The sequence below is a fragment of the Melanerpes formicivorus genome, unplaced genomic scaffold (assembly GCF_026170545.1).
Source record: "Melanerpes formicivorus ecotype bairdi unplaced genomic scaffold, bMelFor1.0.p_v2 SCAF_6, whole genome shotgun sequence".
In the NCBI taxonomy this organism is placed as follows: Eukaryota; Metazoa; Chordata; class Aves; order Piciformes; family Picidae; genus Melanerpes; species Melanerpes formicivorus.
In genome coordinates, this window is record NW_027142358.1 from 28666807 (window position 1) to 28687518 (window position 20712).

The 20712-nt window shown below is 48.5% G+C and overlaps 1 protein-coding gene across 3 annotated transcripts; it reads right to left on the bottom strand.

Moving 5' to 3' along the window:
* Positions 1-3366: 3366 nt before the first annotated feature.
* Positions 3367-20326, bottom strand: CUNH10orf143 (chromosome unknown C10orf143 homolog). Of its 3 annotated transcripts, none has more exons than XR_010987571.1 (5): positions 20238-20326; positions 13242-13382; positions 13048-13113; positions 11785-11930; positions 3367-4109 (listed from the first exon to the last, which is right to left on the bottom strand). XR_010987571.1 is itself a non-coding variant. In XM_068140231.1 (4 exons), exons 1-4 carry the CDS (start codon positions 20304-20306, stop codon positions 11901-11903), a joined length of 306 nt encoding a protein of 101 aa, XP_067996332.1. In that variant the 5' UTR covers positions 20307-20326; the 3' UTR covers positions 8549-11900. The 3 variants fall into 3 exon arrangements, 1 of the variants encoding a protein (XP_067996332.1); XR_010987572.1 differs by having other exon boundaries at positions 3367-4140; XM_068140231.1 differs by lacking the exon at positions 3367-4109 and having other exon boundaries at positions 8549-11930.
* Between the last annotated feature and the right edge of the window lie 386 nt (positions 20327-20712).

The window sequence follows — 20712 nt, forward strand, 5'->3', positions numbered from 1 at the left end:
AGGACTACAGATGAGAACCTTAAGAGGCTTGGAGTGGATTTTGGGGCACTAACTGGTGAAAAGCTGGACATGAGTTGGCACCATGTACTCCCAGCCCACAGCCAACCCTGTCATGGGCTGATTCTCAGCAGTGTGAGCAGGATGTGGAGGGAGGGCATTCTACCCCTCTGCTCTGCTGAGACTCCACCTGCAGTACTGGGGGCAGCTCTGGAGTCCCCAGCACAGCAAATACCTACTGGAGTGGGGCTAGAGGAGGTCACAGCAATGATGGGACAGCACAGGAAGCCCTGTGCTGTCAGGCCAGGCTGAGAGACCTGGGGTTGTTCAGCCTGGAGATAGCTCCAGGGAGACCTTCTGGTGGCTTTACAGTGCTTAAAGGGATCTATCAGAAAGCTGGAGACAGACTTTTGATCAGGGCCTGTTGTGACAGGACAAGGGCTAATGGTCTGAAGTCAAAGAGGGAGATTCAGGCAGGAGAGAAGAAAGAAACTGTGTTTTGACCCTCTCACCTCTGAGGGTGGTAAGAGCCATGCCCAGGTTGCTCAGAGAAGTGGAACCATTGCTGGTCAGGGTGTCTAGGACTTTGATCAGCCTGTTCTAGTTGCAGTTGTCCCTGCTGACTGCAGGGGGGTTGGACTGGATGACCTTTAGAAAGCCCTTCTGCCCCAAGCCTGTTTGGGATTCCCCAGAAGCCGTGGAGCTGTGCTGCCTCTGACACATTTATACCTAGATGCTTACTAAGATCCAACTTCCATAAACTGATACTGACAGACACTAGACTGGAATTTAGTTCTCCAAACCCTATAGGAGCTGAATTTGGGGCTGCTGCAGAACTCCATGGAGATTGGAAGCAAACCTCTCCTGGGAGGAAGCAATGGGAATAAATTGCCACCTATTTTCTTGCTCTGATGAATACCTGGCAGAGCAGGAATAGCTCCTGTTTGAGAGAAGACTGGAATTTGCCCAGTGAGGTCATGGATACCCCCACCCTGGAGGTGTTCAAGGCCTTGAGCAACCTGGTGTAGTGGAAGGTGTCCCTGCCCACGGCAGGGGAGTTGGGACTAGATGATCTTGAAGGTCCCTTCCAACCCAAACCATTCTTGTCTTCTATGAATTTCAGCTTCTGTTTAAGCTTTACTGCTTTTGAAAGGGATGGTGAGGCTCAATCCTGTCATCCACTTCCTCTTTACATCTTCAAAGGAAATCCTGCTGGCAAAATAGCTGCAGAATTGTGTCAGTAGTTTGTTTGCTACCAAGATTAGATAATTAATGAAGGTGGAATATTAAAACTGCATTTCCACCAAGCTGAGGGTAGCTGTAAAGCATTCCATTCTTCTGGAAGTAACTCCAAGTTTAGAAGGTATTAATAATGATGGAGCAGGAGACAAAGTCCTTTCAACTCAGGAAGCACACTGTTTAGAATCTGTTTCTTTCATAAGTTATTCATCTGCTCTTCAAAACCTGAGGAGCCATGGAGCTCCCTTCACCTGCTGCAGATGATTGATTCATAGAATGGTTTGGTTTGGAAGGGACTTTCAAGATCATCTACTCCCAATCCCCTGCAATGGGCAGGGACACCTTCCACTAGAGCAGGTTGCTCAAGGCCTCATCCCACCTTGCCTTGAACACTTCCAGGGAGGGGGTATCCACAACCTCCTTGGGCAACCTGTTCCAGTGGCTTACCATGTTCCACAGGAGTTAGAGTGAGCTTTGTGTACGAGCCAGCCCCAATTACATCAAGAGGTGAACTCCAAGCAGATAACTTTGAGACCATTTTTGCAGGTTGTTTCTTAGAGCAGCATGGCAGATAAGGACTTGGAGATCCACTCCAGCAGTAGGTAGATGAAAAGCTGGACATGAGCTTGCAATGTGTGTTTGTAGCCCAGAAGGCAAATGGCATCCTGGGCTGCATCAAAAGAAGCATGGCCAGCGGATGAGAGAGGTGATTCCTGCTCTGGTGAGACCTCGCATGGAGTGCTGTGTCCAGCTTTGGGGCCCCAATAATAGAGACATGGACCTTCTGGAGTGGGTCCACAAAGGTGGTCAGAGGGCTGGAGCACCTCTCCTGCCAGGATAGGCTGAAAGAATATTGTCATCCTGGACTGGACACTGGTGAGGCCTTAACTAGAATACTGGGCTTGGTTTTGGTTCCTCACTCCAAGAAGGACATTGAGAGTCTGGAATGTGTCTAGAGAATGGCAGCAAAGCTGTTGAAGGGTCTGGAGAAAGAGGCTGAGGGGAGACCTTCTGGCTCTCTACAACTCTCTGAAAAGTGGTTGGAGCCAGGTGGGGGTTGGTCTCTTCTCTAAAGGAGTAAGAGATAGGACAAGAGGAAAGGGTCTCAAGTTGGCCCAGAGGAGGTTTAGGTTGGACATGAGGAACAATTTCTCTCCCCAGAGGAATTGTCAAGGCCTGGGCCAGGCTGCTCAGGGCAGTGGTGGAGTATCCATCCCTGGAGGGGTTTCAAAGCTGTGGAGATGTGGTGCTGAGGGACATAGTTTAGTGATGACCTGGTAGTGCTGGGTTTGTGGTTGGACTTGATGATCTTAAAAGTCTTCTCCAGCCTAAACAATTTTATGATGTTTTTTCTCACACACTGGTGTTTTATTCACAGGCAGTTGCCTGTTCCCAGCTGCACTTCTCCCACTCCCTTCCAACCCAAACCATTCTATGAAGGTATGCATTTTCTTCAGGCTTGTCTTGTGCACGTGGCCTTTGGAGGGCAGCAAGGGTCCACCCATGACCATCAGGTCTATGACAGGCTGTTCTGGGAGCAAACCTTACTGCCCAAAGCAGAAAGAACAACTTACAATTCCTTCCCCCAAACCAAGTAATTCCTCACCACTAAAACCAAGTGATTTTGCTGGTGAACATTTTGGTCAAGAAATAGACCTAGAGATTCACAGAATGGTTTGGGTTGGAAGGAACTGTGAAAATCATCTAGTTCCAAACCCCTTGCCATGGGCAGGGTCACCTTCCAATAGACCAGGTTGTTCAAGGCCTCTTCAAATCTGTCCTTGAACAGCTCCAGGGAGGTGGCAATAGGAGAGCAAAACTTCTAACCCCTTCTCCAAAACACCTGCCCCAGTCTCTGATCTGGGAAAGTTGTTTGCTGCACCTAGGGAGTGACAAAGTGTCAGGTTTTGAAGATAAGGAGTTTGTGACTCGGCTTTGACCGCACCTGGAATGGTTTCAATGTTTGAGAGAGCAAAACTGTCAAATAGATGTGACCCTGCCTAGTCATAAAAGCTTTACAGACTCTCTGGAAGCTTCTGACCCATTGACTCAAAACATCTTTCACCTACTGGGCATGTTCCACCTGGAGAAGTTGAGTCCAGGAGAAGTTTCTGTGATTTAAAGGCTTTTTATTACATTGATCAAAAATAGCAGTAGGCAGCTGGAGACAGCCCTGGGCACTGCCAGCACTGAGGAACTGGGGATGGATTCCTGGCCTCTTCTTGGGAAAGAGGAAATGGCTTGAAATTGTGCCAGGGGAAGTTTAGTTTGGACATGAGGAACAATTTCTTTCCTGAAAGAGTGGTCAGCTATTGGACCAGGGTGCCTAGGGAGGTGTTTGAGAAATGTGTGAATGTGCCTCTTTGGGACATGGTTTGGTGGCTATAGTGATGCTGGCTTGATGGTTGAAATTGGTGATCTTAAAGGTTTCTTCCAAGCAAAACAATGTTATGATGTCATGATTCTGTTCTTTGAGGATAGTGGGGATGAAATTCAGTGTTTGGGAAGGTGGACATGAGCAGAGGAAACCCTTTGGTGTGGGCTGGGAGGCACACAAAGCCTTTTCAGAAATTCATAGATTGCATCACAGGTGATCCTCAGAGGTCATCTTGTCCAACTCCCTTGCAGTCAGCAGGGACACTCAGGTTGGCCTTGATTGACTCCAGGGATGGGGCTTCCACTGCATCTCTGGGCAATCTGTTCCAGTGTCTCACCACCCTCACTGTGAAAAACAACTTCTTAATGTCCAACATAAATCTGTGCTGATCCAGTTTTGGTTCTTGGTTATGATTTGTGGTGGTGTTTTGGGGTTTTGTCTGTCTCGGGGCAGGAAAAGATTCCGCAGCATAGAGCAACTCACAATCTTTGAACACCTGGAAAGAGCAAACAGAACACAAGCACATTCTAAGATAGATGATTTTTGGTGTGGCTGCTCTTAATATCTCACTATTGTGCCTACTTGGCTTCCTGACTGGCCATCACTAGGTGGCAACAGCTGGTACAGACACATCCCATTCATAACACCTCAGGCATTGCTGGAAAATCTTCTTGCTTCTGTAGCTCTGTGCTCCATCTGCAGCCCTCCTGAAACTTCACAGGCCTCTCACTGTGCAATTACAGGAGGATTTTAGTCTGATTAGACATTAAAAACTCCCCTCTACCAAGAAAGCCAAAGATCAGAAGCATTTTCTCTTTCAAGCATTACACTGAAATTCCACTGTTCCTGCTGCTCCTTACAAAACGCTTCTACAAGGCAGGATGGAACTCACTGACTTTGGGGCTTTCATTGTTTGAATTGTTTTCTCCTCTCTGTTTAAACCTGAGGATTTTGCTTCCATCCCTTTTTAATTTTTAAGGAACTGGATGTTTCAATTACAGCCTGAGCTGGTCACAAGTCATTGTTGTGGAGAGCACTAAAGAGAATCAAACCCAAGCCAAAACAAACAAATGATATTTCTGTTCTCCTGACACATGCAAAGGTAAATTCAATTCTGTAGTCTCTTATCCTGATCCTTGCTACCTTCTAATCTGATCAAATACCCATCCCCATATTCTGAGGCAGAAACAAGCTGCATTCCATTCTGCAGGGCACATTTTCCTCCTAAATACAATTTCACAATCTTTTGTTTTAACTGGTGAAACATTAACCTTTGCAGAGAAAATGTCCATGAATATACAGAATCATACAATGGTGGGGGGCTGGAAGTGACCTCTAGGGATCTTCCAGTCCAACCCCCCTGCTAGATCAGTGGCACCAACAGCAGCTTGCCCAGGATCACAACGGACAGGTGGGGAGGGAAGCTCTCCAGAGAAGGAGACTGCACAATCTCTCTGGGCAGCCTGCTCCAGGGGTTCAATATCCCACCACCAAAGAATTTTCTCCTCCTGTTCTGGTGGAATCTCCTGGGCTCTGACTTGTGCCTGTTGCCTCTTGTCTAGTCACTGGGCACCACTGACATGTCTGTGACCATCCTCTTGCCTTCCCACAGGTCCTTTAACTGTTGCTGAGCATTGAGAAGATCCCCTCTCAGAATGCTCCTTTCTCAGACTGCGCTTTTTCCAGGGTCAACAGCCTCAGATCTCAGCCTTTCCTTCTCACAGAGATGCTCCAGGCTCCTCAGCATCTCTGTAGCCTCCACTGGACTCTCTCCAGTAATTCCTTGTGGCTTTTGAGGTAGAGGGCACAGGACAGGACCCAGTATTCCAGCTATGACCTTGCTGGGGCAAAGTAGAGGTGGAGGAGGTCCCTTCTCCAACTTCCAATTGCCCCTTGTCCTATCACAGGACACAACTGAAAATGAGAGGCACCTTCTCCTTGACACCCACCCTTCAGATATTTATAACCACCAACTGGCTGCATCACACTATCTCTGCTTTAAAATGACATTTCTCTAAAGTAGTGCAACAAACATTTCTGTGTGTTCTTACCTTTTCTTTCCCCCAAAATGCAGATGTATTTTATTAGGAAAATTGAGATTCAAGTGAGGTAGGGATTTATAGAACCATAGAATTGTTTCAGTTGGAAAAGCCCTCTAAGATCATGGAGCCTAACCATCAACCCAGCACCACCATGGCTGTTAAACCTCATCTCAAAGCATCATGTCCACAGGTTTCTTGAGCACCTCCTGGGATGGTGACTCCACCACCTCCCTGGGCAGCCTGTTCCAATGCCTGACCATTCTTGCAGTGAAGAAATTCTTCCTCATGTCCAAACAAAACCTCCCCTGACACAATTTCAGACCATTTCTTCTCAATCTATCACCTGATACAAGGGAGAAGAGACCAACCCTCACCTCATTCCAACCTTTTTCAGGGAGTTACAGAGAGCAATGAGGTCTCCCCTCAGCCTCTTCTCCAAACCAAACAACCCCAGGTTCCTCAGCTGCTCCTCACTAGACCTCCAGACCCTTCACCAACTTTGTTGCCCTTCTCTGCACCTGCTCCAGCCCCTCAGTGTCCTTCTTGGAGTGAGGGGCCCAAAATTGAACCCAGGATTCCAGGTGTGGATACCACTTCCAAGTACAGGGGAACAATCCCTGCCCTGCTCCTGTGGGCCACACTGTTCCTGATCCAAGCCAGGGTGCTGGTGTCACATCCAGCCTGGCCTTCAAAACCCCCTGGCATGAGACTTCTACCACCTCCCTAGGCAACCTGTTCCAGTGTTTCACCACCCTCATGGGGAAGAATTTCCTCCTAACATCCAATCTGAATCTACCCATTTCTAGTTTTGTTCCATTCCCCCTAGTCCTATCACTACCTTCACTACCTGACACCCTAAAAAGTCCCTCACCAGCTTTCTTGTAGGCCCCCTTCAGATACTGGAAGGCCACAATAAGGTCACCTGGGCACATGCTGGCTCCTCTTCAGCTGCTATAAACCAGCACTCCCAGGTCGTTTTCTACTGGGCAACGTCCAGCCACTTTGCCTCGGGCCAGGAGTGCTCATGGGGCTGTTGTGACCCAAGTGCAGGACCCAGCACTTGGCTTTGTTAAACCTCATACAATTGATCGCAGTCCTCCTCTCCCCTCAACACTCCCAAGTAAAGCCCACAGCTCCCCGTACCTGCCTCGGCACAGCACTGTCTGCACAGGGGAGCTTTTGCTCCCGCTGTCTGTCTGCGACTGGAGGTGCCTCAAGGTTCATAAATCTGTATGCAGGAATCTGGGTCCTCTAACAGCAATTCATTTTAATTATGTGAGACATAAAAAGACCACCTACAGATAAGACAATACAGCTGTAAGATTCTCAAGGTTCCTACAGGGAATACTTCATAACTGAAGTGTGTTTTTCCCCAAGGAATTATTTCCCTGCCATTTGATTTAATTTTTAATTTTTACATTTTAATCAAAAATAGATCAAATGGTGGTGGCTGCCTCCTGGGAAACATACTTCAGATATGAAGCAGTCCATGTTCCTTTTAAATATGTAAAGCTGCCATTTATGTATAACTCATGAATGACACCCTGTGTTGCAAGCAAATATCACGCTGGGCTTTCTGGAGTGTTGCAGTAAGCACGCTGATGTCACCACAGCCCCTTTGAAAGCAAATGGGATGAAGCTGTGTGGACTTCAGAAGCCAACACAACATCTGTCCAAGGCTAAACAGCAGCAACCACCTACTGAACGCTTGCACGTGAACATTGGAAGAGAGAATATCCCAGGGGGCAGTCAACACGGCCAAGCAAGTTGGTGGTTAGGTCTTGGAAGGCTCTTGTGCGTCTTGAGGCCTTGAGCAACTTGGTCTAGTGGGAGGTGTCCCTGCCCATGGCAGGGGTGTTGGAACTAGATGATCTTTCAGGTCCCTTCTAACCCAAAACCAGTATATGGATCTATGAACTTTGATTGAGAAACACAGCTTGGTACCTCAGAACAGGGAATCTCCTCACCATAGTATCAGTCAGGGTTGGAAGGGACCACAAGGATCATCTAGTTCCAACCCCCCCGCCATGGGCAGGGACACCCCATCCCTTCCAGAAGCAGAGAATCTTAAACAGGAGCTGAAAGTCATAGAATCACAGAATGGCTTGGGTTGGAAGGGACCGCAAAGATCAGCTAGTTCCAACACCTCTGCTATGGGTAGGGACACCTTCCACTAGACCATGCTGCTCGAGGCTCCATCCAACCTAGCTTGGAACATTTCCAAGTTTGGAGCCTCCAAACTTCTCTGGGCAATCTCTTCCAGTGCCTCACCACCCTCAAGTGGGAGAATTTCTTCCTAATGTCTAATCTCAATCCAGCTGCTTCTGGTATGAAGCCATTTCCCCTCAGCCTGTCACTCCATGCTTTCGTCAGAAGTCCCACTCCAGCTCTCCATTTTTGTAACTTTGAAGGGTGCTGGTGCCCTGGAGCAGGCTTGCCAGAGAGGTTGTGGAGTCCTCTTCTCTGGAGACTTTCAAGAATCATCTGCATGTGTTTGTGTGACCTGCCCTAGGTGATCCTGCTTTGTGAGAGGGCTGGTCTTCAGAGGTCCCTTCCAGCCCCTACCATTCTATGATTCCCTCTTGACCTGTCATTCCATACCTTTGTAAAAGGTGTCTCTCCAGCTCTCCATTTTTGAGGTTTGGAGCTATCACCCCTCATCCTGTCACTCTGTCCCTTTGCCAGAAGACCCTCTCCAGCATTCCTGTAGCCTCTTTCAAACACTGGAAGCCTGCTCTAAGGTCTCCCTGCTGCCTTCCCTTCTGTGGGGGCTACACCCCAACAAACTGTACTTCAGATAAACTCCAAACTGTTTTTATTTACCTTGATACCTCAAGGTCTGCAGAAGGTAACTCAATTATTAATGGAATAACGAGGGCAGAGAGTTCCAAGCTGTAGCCAAAGTGGTGTTTTAATGCTTCTGCTTTTGCTAAGGAGCAATTTACAAAAATACAGAGTTCAAAAAATATTAAATTCCATCTTCTTAACCTGAATTCAAAGCAGACCACATGCCTGTTTCATTATGTACAGGTGAATAAACTATCACCTGAGTTATTCTGTGTACAAACCACCATGTTAGGAAATACAAAGAGTATAGAATCTGTCTCAATAAAACAAAAAAAATCATCCTTTATACAAGGTGAGGAGAAAAAGTCATACAAAAATAATTTTGTGGTTCTCCTGCAGATTTGACACAAACCTGCTTTAAAGAAAAATACCTGGGCAGCATTCACCTGCACTTATCACAACAGCTTTATCCCCCTGAAACACAGCAGAAACAGGAAATCTACTTACAAAAATATCACTATTATAAGCCTTCCATATATTAAACTATTAAAACATGATCTGTTTTCACACTGGTTTGATTTCTTGATGCATTCCTTGCCTTGGCATGGAGTAAGGAATCACATCCTAGCTGAAAGAATCACTTTAAAGTTTATCCACAAGTGTTTGTCTTCTCGTTTGGGAACAAATCAGGGAATGTCTTCTCGTTTGGGAACAAATCAGGTGATGTTTCTACACAGCTCAACATGTTTCTTGCTCCACTGGAGAAGGCAGTTGATGAGTTCAGGAGGAGTCAGACCAGGGAAGCAGACATAGAGATGCAGCAGTGAGTGTTTGGATGTAACCCTTGGCTCACAGTGTGACCATTATCAGGTATTTTGCTTTGGGATCACAGTATCACAGTATTGCCAAGGTTGGAAGAGACCTCAAGGATCATCGAGTCCAACCTGTCACAACAGACTCATGACTAGACCATGGTACCAAGTGCCACATCCAATCTCCTCTTGAGCACCTCGAGGGATGGTGATTCCACCACCTCCCTGGGCAGCACATTCCAATGACTAATGACTCTCGCTGGGAAGAACTTTCTCCTCACCTCCAGCCTAAACTTCCCCTGGCACAGCTTGAGACTGTGTCCCCTTGTTCTGGTGCTGGTTGCCTGGGAGAAGAGACCAACCCCTTCCTGGCTACAGCCACCTTTCAGGTAGTTGTAGAGGGCAATGAGGTCACCCCTGAACCTCCTCTTCACCAGGCTAAGCAACCCCAGCTCCCTCAGCCTCTCCTCATAGGGCTTGTGCTCAAGGCCTCTCCCCAGCCTCGTTGCCCTTCTCTGGAGACGTTCAAGTGTCTCAATGTCCTTCTTAAACTGAGGGGCCCAGAACTGGACACAGGACTCAAGGCGTGAGGATATTCCACAGAACAGAATTGAAATGTGCATTTATCCAAAATACTTCAGTGGTGCTCCCAGAAATGTAAGGAAAAAGACAAAAATCTGTTCAAGTTTTGTTAGGATTTCTCAAGGTTTTTGTTAGGATTTGGGGCCTTCTGCAACAAGGAGGAATGTAGGATACAATACAAAGGCACAGACCTGTCACCCTTCTGCCTCCTGCCTTGAAATGCAGCTCCCACAGGTTCCTTTCTTTAATTTTCATGTAAGGTTCCTTTTTTTGTTTTCCTTTTTTCAATTTTAATGTATTTTAAGCCAACTCAAGAAAAAACAAAGGAGCTGCTCTTTTTGACAAATATTAGAAGTATCCTTACCCTGCACAAACTGAGAGTGAGTATACACACTCTTGAATTCTTCTCACACTAACAACTACTTCTTAACTACTGCTTATTAAATTAACACTGCTTTATACTCCCAAGAAACAAGTGATAGGATGGGAAGAAATGGCCTCAAGCTGATCCAAGGGAGGTTTAGGTTGGATATGAGGAACAGTTTCTTCCTCAAATGGGATTTAAAGGCCTGGAACAGGCTGCCCAGGGCAGTGGTGGAGCTGCCATCCCTGGAGGGGTTTCAAAGCCCTGGAGAAGTGGTGCTGAGGGACATGGTTTAGTAGTGACCTGGCAATGCTGGGGTAATGGTTGGACTCAATGATCTTTAAGGTCTTTTCCAACCAAAACAATTCAGTGATTGTATGACTTTATGATTCCATGGTTCTTGATTGTATGATGCTATCAGCAGCACGCATTCACAGTGAGGGTGCTGAGATGCTGCAACAGGTTTCCCAGGGATGCCCCCTCCCTGGAGGTACTCAAGACCAGGTTGCACAGGGCCTTGAGCAACCTGGTCTAGTGAGAGGTGTCCCTGCCCATGGCAGGAGGGTTGGAAGTGGATGATCTTTAAGGTTCTTCCAACCCAAACCATTCTGTGACTGAATCTATGAGTCAGGATCTCTTCCTGGTATTCTGGTGGTTTTAACTTTGGAGCTCCTAATTTAATTTAAACTGGCTTAAAAAGGAAGTTAACACATTGACATTCAGTTCTGAGCTTCCAGGAGCCTTATGCCCAAACCAGAACTCTCACTGAAGTGTCATATCCAAACTGGACAACTTGGCATCTTAGACTCATAGAATTGCTGAAACTGAAAATGAACTTTAAGATCCAAGTCCAATCATTAATTCAGCACAGCCAAATCCTCTGCTAAACCATGTCCCTCAGTACTACATTTCCAGAGCTTTGAAACCCCTCCACAGGAATGGGGACTCCAGCCCTGCCCTGGGCAACCTGGGCCAGGTCTTGACAACCCTTTGTGGAAGAAATTGTTCCTCATGTCCAATCTCTGCATCACCCTTGGTACAACCAGAGGTAGTTTCCTCTCGTACCTTGTTCCCTGGGAGAGGAGAAGAGACCAACTCCTACCTCACTCTGACCTCATTTCAGGGAGTTGTAGAGAGCTTGAAGGTCTCCCCTCAGCCTCCTTTTTTCCAAGCTGAACAACCCCAGGTCTCTGACTGTACCTCACAAGATGTGATTCTTCACTGGCCTTCCTTTAGCCATCTAAAAATGAAGAAACTTGAAGAAACCTGCACACATAGGGCTGAGTGAAAACTGCAGGCCCCAGACCCATGTCAATGCAAGGATCTTCGCCAAGAGTATCAGAGAAGGTGCCCCAAGAGTGAGAAGAAAACCTCTGGCATCAACATGACCTTTGACCCCAGTCCAAGGTGAAGACTGGGCCAAAGGCCAGACCAACTTAACCAGTCTAAAAAAGTTCAATCAGCTTTTTAAAAAACCCTATTGTGAGCTATCTTAGAAGCAGAAGCATTGTTTCATGTGTAGAACCAATCACACCCAGAATTGTGCACTGTAAGAGTGACAGCAGAGCAATCTGTGGTGGATACCACACTCAGACGCAGGCTGTGAGTGATGTGCAGATATCCAGCCGTGTGAGGTTCAGAGGTGAGTCTTCAGAGTCTAACCAGAAGAGCAGTTCTGCTGATCCATCACTTTTCCACTCCTAGAAGCCCAGGATATGATTGAAGTGTCCCTGAAATGACAAAGTTTCCTGTCACTAAACATTATCTCATGAAAAACTGCAAGCCTTTCCCCTCAGTGTATAGTTTCAAAGTTCATTTTAAAAGAATCTGACAGCTGCAATAACTGCATGAGGAGTGTGGCTCACAGGTTGAGGGAGCTACTCCTCTCCCTCTCCTCTGTCCTAGTCAGGCTGCAGCTGGAATCCTGGGTCCTCTTCTAGGATCCAGATACAGGGAACTACTGGAGAGAGCCCAATGGACACTACAGAGATGCTGAGGGGCCTGGAACATCTCTGTGAGGAGGAAAGGCTGAGAGACCTGGGCTGACCCTGGACATGAGCAGCCTAAGACAGCAGGAGTTAAAAGATAGGAGGCAAGAGGATGGGGCCAGACTCTTCTCAGTGGTGCCCACAGACAGGACAAGAGACAACAGACAAAAACTGGAACCCAAGAGGCTCCATCTCAAGATAAGGAGAAACTTCTTTGGTGGTAGGCTGCTGGAACCCTGGAGCAGGATGCCATGAGAGGTTGTGGAGTCTCCTTATGTGGAGCGATTCCAACCCTACCTGACCATTGTGACCCCAGGCAAGCTGCTGTGGGTGCCCCTGCTTTAGCAGGGAGATTGGACTACGTGATTACCTGGATGAGGTTCCTTACAACCCCACCATGCTAAGAAGAAAACACAACCCAGGAGGTTCCACCTTTTTCCCTGCTACAGAGTATATCCCTGAAATCAGAGTCATTTAAAATGGATTGATGTGACACAAGTGCAGCCCCAGCACCTGGCCTTGTTGAACCTCATCCCACTGGCCTTGGCTTATCAATCCAGCCTGGACAGATCCCTTTGTAGAGCCTCCAGCAGATCAACACTTCCTAAACACTGCTTTTTAGAGTGAATTTGAAAAATGTCTTTGCAGCCTCTGTATTTTTCAGCTGTTGCTGCTGCTGTATTATTAGTTTGTGCTCTGCTGGTGTACCTCAGAAATGCTGAATCAATCCTCTTTTATTTACATGCTTTATTCCTGACAAAAAACAACAACTAATTGCAGTTTTTATTATGGTTTATGGATCTAATAGTTAAGAGCAAGTCTATCTTTTAGGTCAGAGCAGGAAGGTTAATATACTCACAGATTCTCCAGCAATACATCTTGGGCAAGGTTGGGCAGTACCTCTGCTTCCATGGTTTTCAAGGCTCTGATGAACAAAACCATACACAACATCATCAAACAAAAGAGAAAATAGTGCCACTGTGTGTGGTTTTGTGACAAAAAGTATTTGAAAGTGGTTCTAAAAACCAGATGTTGTTAACAGTGTAAACATACCACTGAGTTTTGCTTTGGTTTTGCAGCCCAGGGACCAGAGCCAGCAGAGATTTTCTGTTTTGAGTCCAGCTCCATGGCACAATCAATGAGGAGAGCACCAGTCTGGTCTGGAAGGGGTTCCAAGGGCTTGCATGGTCGTTTCTGGAAGAATCAAAGGCAATATTGATATGTCATGTACAGTGAGGGTGGTGAGACACTGGAACAGGTTGCCCAGGGAGGTAGTGGATGCCCCCTCCCACCAGATCTTCAAGGTCAGACTGGATGAGGCCTTGAGCAGCACGGGCTAGTGGGAGGTGTCCCTGTTCATGGCAGGGAGGTTGGAACAGGATGATCTTTAAGGCCCCTTCTAACCCAAGCCATTCTGTAAATCTATCTCATCTCAAGGTACAGGCTGCTGAACACAAGTTTTTAGGGTTTTATTGCTTATAAGAAATAATAACCTTGTGTTCATTTGGAAGAAGTGACTTGGTCACTCCACATCTTGTATCCCACCTTGGGCTACAGCTGGGTGGGCTGTACAAAGGTTCTACCTGAGACTTGCTCCTGCACACACCAAAGGTACTGCCACAGTTTGTGTCCCACCTTGGGCTGCAGCTGCAGGGAGAAGTGGCCAGGACAGGGGACCTTCAACTGCCCAACAAGGGACTGCAGCCCATGAATGGCATCTGCAGAAGGAAGCTGAAGGATCACCAGGGCCAAGCTTCTTCTCCACTAGATGCCATCCCAGTAGGATTCTGCTCCTTCCACCTTCCATCCCTGTGTTTCTGAATCCAGTTTCATAATACAGCTCCTGAATCTGGTTCCCATCTGCTGCAGAGTACAGTCTGGGACTTGCCCAGTGCCTGCCCCCAGCATCAGTGGTGCCAGTGGTGCAATCATTGCCATCAGGGCATGGGTTCCATGTTGGTTTGTGTCTCTGTCTCTCTATTCCATGGCATTGTTCTTTCTATCCCATCTAGTGGAGTTTCTTTCCCATGCAATCAGTCTCTCTCCCTTCTTTCTTTGGGGAAGGCAGAGGGGTTCATGGAAAACCTCTAGTGGCCAGCCCGACTCATCTGGTGGCCAGCCCAGCTCCGGCCTGTGACAGTTAGTAAAACATGGACTATCAGACAATAGGCCAGGACACCAAAATATTGCATTTAATACAGCATTTCATGCTGGACGAGCAGGGAAATCTGCAGATGGAATGAAACACCTCTGTGTCTCACTTCCATAAAGTGGGGAGAAAATGCCACTGGGAGAAGAACATCCTTCACCCTCCATTAGTGATAGTTCAGGATGGAGTTTATCAAAGGAGCGGAGATCAGGGGATGTTGTGTGAAATGACTAATTACAGCCAGGAAACAGAAGGAAAACCCTGCAGCCAACTCAGACAGCTATGAAGACACATTTTGTAATCATTTCTGTCTCTTCCTCTGAATGCTGTCACCTTTTTACAGCTTTCCATTGCTACAGAACCAACTCACTTCACACTCTTCAAGCTTCAACCTGCACTGGAGCAGGCTGCCCAGAGAGGCTGTGGAGCCTCCTTCTCTGAAGAGATTGCAAACCCACCTGCACCTGGGTGTCTCTGCTTTACACATTCACAGATTGCATTGAGTTGGAAGAGACCTTCAAAGGTCTTCTTGTACAATCCCCCTGCACTCAGCAGGGACACCTCAAACTAGATCAGGCATCCCAGGGCCACATCAAGTCTGATCCTGAATGTCTCCAGGGAGGGGGCCTCAACCACATTCCTGGGCAACTTGTTCCAGTATTTCAACACCTTCATTGTGAAGAACTTGCTCCTAATGCCCAACCTAAATCTAACCTGCTCCAGTTTCAAATCATTGACCCACGTCCTATCACCAGAAGCCCTTCTAAACAGTGGCTCTCCAGCTGCCTTCTAGGTCCCCTTCAGATACTGAAATGCAGCTCTAGGGTCTTCTTGGAGCCTTCTCCTCTCCAGGTGGAACAGCCCCAACTCTCTCAGCCTGTCCTCATTTGAGAGGTGCTTCAGCCCTCTGATCATCTTTGTGGACCTGCACCAGCAGGTCCACATCTCTTGTGTTGGGGGTCCCAGAGCTAGGTACAGCACTCCAGGGAAGGTGCCACCAGAGCACAGTGACCAGAATCACCTCTCTTGATCTGCTGGCCACAATTTTGTTGCAGCAGAGAGGTTGGACAACATGATCTCCAGAGATCCCTTCCAACCCCCACCATGCTGGAACTGGAAAGGTTAAGTTGGAAGTCTGTGGAAGACACCAACTGGGACCGTGGAGAAGAGTCTCCTTGGCCTGTGACTGTTACGCCACGTATTGGGGAGAGCACCTAAATCCCAGGGGCTGCTTGAAATTGTTGACAGCAAATTAAGAGAATAACGGGAACTTTCAGACCTGCCACAGACATTTCAGGGTCTGACTGAATTCTGAAGAGATACACACACTTTTGAAGTGCTTTTTTCTTTCCTTTTTTCTTTATTTTTCTGTCCAAACTTTGTTTAAGGAATAACAACAACCAATCTCTTCCACCGGAGTATGATTTCACAGGCAGAAAACATGCTGCCACAGAGCTAACAGCCTCTTGAAGCAGAGAAAGGAAAGTTTAAATGGGAATATGTTATGCAAGAATAAAAATGGATCAACACAACAGGAACCTCAGTGGGAAAAAAAAAAAGGGGGTGGGGGGGGAAGGAGTGGAAATGAGAAGACTATCAAGGAAGAGAGGGTATTTGGATGGGAAGCAAATCAAAAAGTGAAATATGTATTGTGCTAAGAAAGTGAATAATGTAATAATAAAAAGTCTGAGAAGGTCCTCTAAAGGTAGGGCTCCTTCCACTGGGAAAACATTTCCTTCTTTGTTGCTGAAGAACTCGTCCTTTATTAAAAGGTAGAGCAGAGCAGTAACTAGCAAGACGTGGGAGATGAAGGGGAAAAGGGAAAGAAAATGACATCAGAAGAAATTTGGCTTATTAAAAATAAATTCGAGGTATTGTGTTTTTGTGAGGGGGGTTAAGATACTTAGCATCAGTGAGAGGAATTCAGCAGATAGCTGACAAACTTCTCGTAGCCATGCCAAGACAATTTGAGGAAGTTTCTAGCAGAGGCTGGCTCCAGGGAAGCCTTCACTCTCTGGAATTCTTCCTCAGGAAAGAATCAATCACTACATCACTAGACTAGAAATTAGACTGCATATTAGAAAGAAATTCTTTATATTGAGGGTGGTGAGACACTGGAACAGTTTGCCCAGGGAGGCTGTGGATGCTCCCTCCTGGAGATGTTCAAGGCCTAGCTGGATGAGGACTTGAGCAACCTAGTCTAGTGGAAGGTGTCCCTGCCCATAGCAGGGGGTTGGAACTAGATAGTCTTGAAGGTCCACTCTAATCCAAACCATTCTATGGCTCTATGAATGCCTGTGCATGGAGCTAGTGCAGGATTCAAAGGGGCTGTGATTAGTAAGGACCAATGAGGTGCTGTCCTTGTTTGAGGCCAGGCAGATCCTCTCTTGCCTCTCACCAGGGCAGAAGAATGAGACTCACAAATGGATTGCAGAAGTGATGGAAAATTTAAATGGAAAAGCAGTGAGTGTTTTACAGAGAGCTACAAGCACAGTGACAAAAAAGATCCCCAAGCATACAGAATCCCTTACAGCATACCCTGAAGCCTCCCAGCACTCCCCTTCTCCCTACCTGAGGGTACATCCAAAACCCCCAGGGCTCTTTCTTCCCCCCCTCCATTGTTAGGCTAATGGCAGCTGTCCAGATGTGAGATTGCCCTTCTCCCTTCTCCTTCTGGCATTAGGCCTAGCCAGGCCTAAGAGGGCTTGAGATAATTCCCCTTCCATTACCAGACAGGGAGCATCTCCCATGGGAGCAGCAAGGAAAGAAAGAGAAAGTGTGAGACCTTGCTGATAGATTTATAGGGAGCAGGACATTATGGGTATGAAATAGGCAGCTTCCTGTATCCACCCACTGGGCTGGACCCCCCAGGGCACCGGAGGTGTATCTTGTGTGGCAGCAACAGGAGGCACCCAGCCTAAACTGCCACAGGTGCTGTTCAGAGGGAAAACAAGGATTTCATCCAAATGATTCCATTGTTTAGGGATCACCATGCTACATCCAGCTTGGAAATGTAGTTTAAGATAAGTCATGGCAAATCACATTGGCCTGCTGTGACCTGGAGCAGAACTGGTTCTGCAAATGACAAGCTGCTCTCACTGAGGCAAGGATGGGATTCAGCACACGTGTGCAACCTCCTGTTCACACCATTCTTGTTACTTTGTATAAATAGACTTTATTGTCCCTTTTTCACTGAATCCCAGTATAGTGGGCCTGGAAGGGACCTCTGGAGATCATTCAGCCCAAATACCCTGCTAAAGCAAGGGCACCCACAGCAGCTTGCTCAGGATCACACTGGCCAGGAGGTGTTGGAATCTCTCCACAGGAGACACCACAACCTTTCTGGCAAGCCTGTTCTAGGGCTCCAGCACCCTCACACCAAAGGAGTTTCTCCTCATCTTCATGTGGAACATCCTGGATTCCAGTTTGTGCCCATTGCCCCTTGTCCTGTCACTGGGAACCACTGACAAGAGTCTGGTCCCAGCCTCTTGCCTCCCACAAGTCCTTTAGTTCGTGCTGAGCATTGAGAACCCTCTCAGGCTGTTCTTCTCCAGGCTTAACACCCCCAGGTCTCTCAGCCTTTCCTCCTCACAGAGATACTCCAGGCCCCTCAGCATCTTTGTAGCCTCCAATGCACTCTCTCCAGTAGTTCCCTGTCTCTCTTGACCTGGGGAGCCCAGAACTGGACACAATACTCCAGATGTGACTGCAATAGGGCAAAGTAGACGGAAGGAGAACTTAAATGTATTAAACACAACTTAAATGCATCTGGCCATGGTGATTCAGTTGTTATCTAGACCATAACAACTGTTTATAGAAAGAAGAAAAATAAAACAACCTCTGATGTCTTGTCTAGGCTGCTCCACATAGAAAATGTTATGAGCTGTAATAAGAAAAGTTCACTCAAAACTATCTTGCAGAGCTTGACTCATGTATTCTGCTGTTTATAGAGGTAGCAACAGCAATTCTGTGTTACCCTGTCCTGGGAGTTTCAGAAGAATTTTATTTGGAATGCAGATAACTAGCTCAAACAAAATCACAGAATCATTTTGGTTGGAGAAGAACTTTAAGGTCACTGAATCCAACCGTTCCCTAACTCTATCAAGGCTGGTGCTAACCCATGTCTCCCAGCACGGAATCTGCATCTTTGAAACACCTTCAGCTGTGGGGATTCACACACCTCCCTGGGCAGCCTATTCCAGTCTTTGAAAACCCTTTCAGGGAAGAAGTTTCTTCTAACCTCCAACCTAAACCTCCCTTGGTGCAACTTGAGGCCATTCCCTCTTGTCTGACCTCTTGTTACTAGGGAGAAGAGACCAGCCAATGCTTTCTTTAGTGCACAAACAGCAACTCAAGAAGTAGAATAAAGCTATTTTTTTCCCCATCTAACCTCAAAAACAGGAGAAAGAAAAAAAAAGAAATTCCTTCTTTGCTAGGTAACTTCATCAGGAACAGGCAGAAAGTTCACAGAACAGATGTTCCTCTTCTCTGCAAATGGTGTGCCTCTGATAAACAAGGTTGGCTTCTAACCACAAGTTTTGCTCCTGTCACACATGGACAAGGATGGCTGACTACCAGCAGGGGACAGCCTGAAAACCAGGAGAAGTTGTTCTTGGAACTCCTCTTCATTTTCCCAAGTTAACACCCTGACTCTTGGGAAGAACCATGCTTACAAGGTGGCCAATGAGAAACACCTTGCTGGGATGAATCTTGGGGGAGAACACGAGGAGAGAGGAGAGAGGAGAGAGGAGAGAGGAGAGAGGAGAGAGGAGAGAGGAGAGAGGAGAGAGGAGAGAGGAGAGAGGAGAGAGGAGAGAGGAGAGAGGAGAGAGGAGAGAGGAGAGAGGAGAGAGGAGAGAGGAGAGAGGAGAGAGGAGAGAGGAGAGAGGAGAGAGGAGAGAGGAGAGAGGAGAGAGGAGAGAGGAGAGAGGAGAGAGGAGAGAGGAGAGAGGAGAATTAACCAGGCTGGAAAAGACCTTTGAGATCATCAAGTCCAACCTATCATCCAACACTATCTAATCAACTAAACCATGGCACCAAGCACCCCAACCAGTCTCTTCCTAAGCACCTCCAGTGATGGTGACTCCACCACCTCCCTGGGCAGCACATTCCAATGGCCAATATCTCTTTCTATGAAGAACTTCTTCCTAACCTCCAGCCTAAGCCTCCCCCGGCACAGCTTCAGGCTGTGTGTATCTGCCGCACATATACGCTGAACACATCGTTCCCCCCGCAAACGGCTGCGTGTACCCCGTTAACACCGGGGGCGGGGAGGCCAAAGGGCACCGCTGCTCCCCTTTGTACTGGGACCGGCACCGGGAGGGCTGCTGCTCGGCCCCGCTGTGGATGCGCTCTCGGCCCGGTACTGTCGCCTCGCCGCCACCAGGGGGAACCGGCAGCCGAGCCACCGTAGCCACGGAGCCAGCGGCAGCCCCACGGCCCCGCTCCCTCCCACAGCCCGGGGCCCAGCGAACGCTGCACAGTGCCTTTCACTTCCACAGCACCAGGGCCAGCGGCCGCCTCACGGCTCCGGGGCAAACAGCTGCCTCATCGCTCCCTCACAGTCCTGGGGCCAGCGGCTAGCAGCCGCCACACTCCCCCGGGGCCGCCGGCTCCCTCACCGCCGCCTCACCGCCCCGGGGCTAACGGCTGACAGCAGCCTCATGGACCGGCAGCAGACCCGCGGCCACCGACCCCTCACCGCCCCGGGGCCAGCGGCTGCCGCGGCGGCGCCTCACGCCCCATTCCCTCAGAGCCAGCGGCCTCCCGGCCAGGCGGAAAACCGAAGGCAGGACCTGCCCAGGCCGCGTAAGTTGCGCGCCAGGAGCCGCAACGCCCGAGCCCCACAGACCGCTTTCCCCTCCCACCATTTCCCGCCGCCGCGCACCGGCGGAACTTACGCGCTCCGGCTCCTCCGGCTCGTACGCACGCAGCGCACACCGCCGCCCCCGCGCAGGCAGCGCGGACATGGCGGACAGGCACCGTGCTCCCTCCCCGCCTCCCTCCCCTCCCTTCCCTCCCTCTCCCCGCGGCACCGGGCCGGCCTCCGCCGACAGCCAGCCCCGAGGCCGCGCCAGGGCCCTGTGGGGAGGAGCTGGGACCGGGGCCGGGCCGGGGCGGAGAGGCCGCTCCCACGTTCGTAGTATCCGTAACTGGAAGCCTTACAGCAGGGGAGGAGAGCCGCCGGGCGCACGCGGTTTATTGCGCGGCGATGAGGAGGCAGAGAGGTCCCGCGGAGGGGAGTCGGCACCTTCAGTTTGCGTCTCCACCTCTAGCGGGACCGTCGCTCCCGGGGAGGGACCATCTGACATCATCTGGGTCATAGAATCATGAAGTTTGAAAAATACTCTTAAGATCATTGAGTCGTCAGCTCTA